The 2,880-nt window shown below is 32.5% G+C and overlaps 1 protein-coding gene across 2 annotated transcripts in view; it reads right to left on the reverse strand.

Moving 5' to 3' along the window:
* Positions 1-424: 424 nt before the first annotated feature.
* The window catches only part of LOC111373953 (mitochondrial import receptor subunit TOM20-like), a 4,626-nt gene continuing 2,170 nt past the window's right edge, over positions 425-2,880 (reverse strand). The window contains exons 5-6 of one of the 2 annotated variants that reach the window (XM_022996557.1): positions 2,209-2,295; positions 425-777 (exon numbers count right to left, since the gene is read on the reverse strand). In XM_022996557.1, the coding sequence (XP_022852325.1) occupies positions 649-777; positions 2,209-2,295 (216 nt within the window). In that variant the 3' untranslated portion in view covers positions 425-648. Of the gene's footprint in view, positions 781-2,208; positions 2,296-2,880 lie in introns of both variants that reach the window. The other variant, XM_022996556.1, reaches the window with a different exon arrangement.

A 2,880-nucleotide genomic window follows, 5' to 3' on the forward strand; every position in this document is an offset into this window, starting at 1 on the left:
TAAACGAACATCAAAAGATCCAAAAATTTAACATTTTTCTGGTGAAAAATGTTACCAATCAAATATATTTAATTGATAATTCCCAATAATAGTTTATTTCAATCCCATTATTTGGCATTTTAATGATATGAATAATATTTTTTTGAAAAATGAGTAGTTAAAAATTTCTTGATTTACGTGTAATATTATTTTATTGAAGATTGTGTGGTTAAAAGTATGGGAGAGAAAATTTTAATTTAATATAATGAGAAATAATGAGGCTCAAACGGGGTACAAAACAAGTTCTAGACGATTCAATTCCTTGAAATTCGTTTTCCTTCCACCTAATTCTATTCTAACAATCAAACGGACCCTTAAATTTGTACATAGCGTATAAGGCTTAATCAATCACGGTAATGGTCCCAAAATCCCACCTCAACAACAGAATCAACAAAATATCATGGCACAATAAATCTAATCATTTATGACAATGTATAAAATAAAATACGACAGGATGCAAACATATATTTTCTTATTTAGTTAACATTGATAAAAGCAAGCTCTGGGACAAAAATTCACTAGCGGCAGCGGCATACTGGTATTTTATCCGTGACTTGATCCATCTAAAAAAAAATTTAAGCAGGTCACCCAAGGCAAAACATATCGAGCTTATCTTGGAGGAGGCGGAGGCAAGTGAGATTTTGCAAATCCCACCCACGCAACAATGCCGACTGCAAGTATTATCCACCCAAAAATGTCATACTTTAGGTCGCTACTCTTCTTCTTCTTCGTTCCCTGCTGCTGTAGAAAACATAACATACAATAATAAGCAATCGGAAAACAACAAATCCAGCATGCCTTGGGATTTAAAGGTTCCATTTTTTTATTTTCAGAATGGGAAGTGGCAATCAAAGTTCTGTGCAAATATATGATGTGATTGTACGGTTATTTCTTCATTTGCTTTATTCCGTCCAAGTAGCAAAAAAAATCAGTTAAACTACAGAATGAAAATTAAAGAAGGTTAATAATCAGGAAGTTTATGTGCTTTATTTGTTAGTTTGCTTCATTCAATGGGAAGCAAGGAGGGAACATGCGCCAATACAACATACAAAATGAGAAGCACAAAAAATCATCCCAGAAAGAATGGCCAATAAAGACTAATATATATGTATATGCTTCTAATACATCATTTTCATCCCCATAAAACTTTAAAAGGGGGCAAACACATCATGCATGAAATATTTTCAGCAAAGCAAGCATTCAAATGCACAAGAGAAAATCAAATATTCTTTTGATTTTGCAACCTGCTCATACTCTATACCAAATAATGTGTGAATCTTATGACAATGATTCTCAAAATGACAGAAACTTAGCCCTTTTGTGCTTCATTTTTTGAAAAAAAAAAAAAAAATGCACTTTTCTCTTTCTTATTTTCAACTACACATTCTCCAATAACATATTATTACATGTAAACCAAAAACTGTGACTTATTTTTTAACCATACATTCTCCAAAAAAAATCACGTTTTCAAAACACATTTTTCTTCAAAATCTATTTATAATGAACCCCAAACATCCATTCCTTCATCGACACGATCGAAACAGTCATAGAAGCATGCCTCATTCAAGAAGTCACCTCATTGCAGGACTTAAATCTGTTTCCCCCTTTTTTTTTCATTTGGCTGGGGTTGGAATGTGGTTCAGCACCCCACCACTATTCCGAAGGCAAAAAGAAAAGAAAACAATATACTAATAATGAAGTGGTCATAGAAGTTCACGATATAATAACATAACAAAGCAGTTCAAGATGTGCAAAAAAGGCATAACCATGGTGCACATAGAAGTGGCAAAAGACTTTCATTGTTCTTGCTTCATTGCTGATGAGTAACCAATCATAAGCCGTTTTGGAAAAGATACCCCAAAGATTAAAAAAAATTCCTAAAACGTGCTTAAAAGTTATGTCTAAACATATCATCTGGTTTAGAGAGCCAATAACAAGAATAATGAAACCACAAATGTTTGACTATCATGCAGGGTTATTAAGCAACTCCATAAAAAATTTTAATTTGAACTTCATTCCAGAACCTTGTAAATGAAGAAAGCGAAAGTGAGAAGTCATCAATAATCTCATTTTTAACAATTGTGAATTGAACAGTTACTTAACAGCATTGCTTGCACTAAGTCTTCAAGAAAGAAACATCAAAAGGAATCGATGTAGAGAACAAATTACCTTCGTAGTTGTAGATGCTGAAGGACCTGCTCCCATAGCCTGCTGAGCGAAACCATGCTTGTGGATCTCCATATGCAACTCAGGAGCCTTTTTTGTAATAATTAAAACACGTGTCAATAACCAAGTTAAAGAAAAAGTAGTTTAATTAAAAAAAGACCAATCGGTACTAGAACACTGAAAATTCCAAATGATGAAAACAACCATTCTCAAACTAGGCAAATCAAATTAAATGTAACTGGACATATAATGTCAAAGAAGTGTCCCTCAAAGGTTACATTTACGATCACGAGTCGGCAAACAAATGTAATTGAGAAATCTATCTAACCGCATAACACTAGTTGATATTCAACTTAGACAAATACCTCGAGTCGCAAAAAAGTAAGAACATTAAGGGTCCGTTTAATTGCAAGGATGAAATTTGGGTGGAAAGAAAATAAATTCTAAGGAATTGAATTGCCTAGAACTTGTTTTATGGGAATTGTCAATTAAATTTGTTTAATTGGTATAATTTTTCACCTAAAAAATGTTGAAATTTTGTATCATTTGGTGTTTGTTTGGCTTTGGATTTCAAGGAAATTGTCAATTAAAGGGATATAATTTGTTATAATTATAGATAGAATTTGTTTCCATTGCCCAAAAAAAAAAAAAAAGGCACCTGGAAATTTATTTCCC

The sequence above is a fragment of the Olea europaea genome, unplaced genomic scaffold (assembly GCF_002742605.1).
Source record: "Olea europaea var. sylvestris unplaced genomic scaffold, O_europaea_v1 scaffold1185, whole genome shotgun sequence".
Classification (NCBI taxonomy): domain Eukaryota; kingdom Viridiplantae; phylum Streptophyta; class Magnoliopsida; order Lamiales; family Oleaceae; genus Olea; species Olea europaea.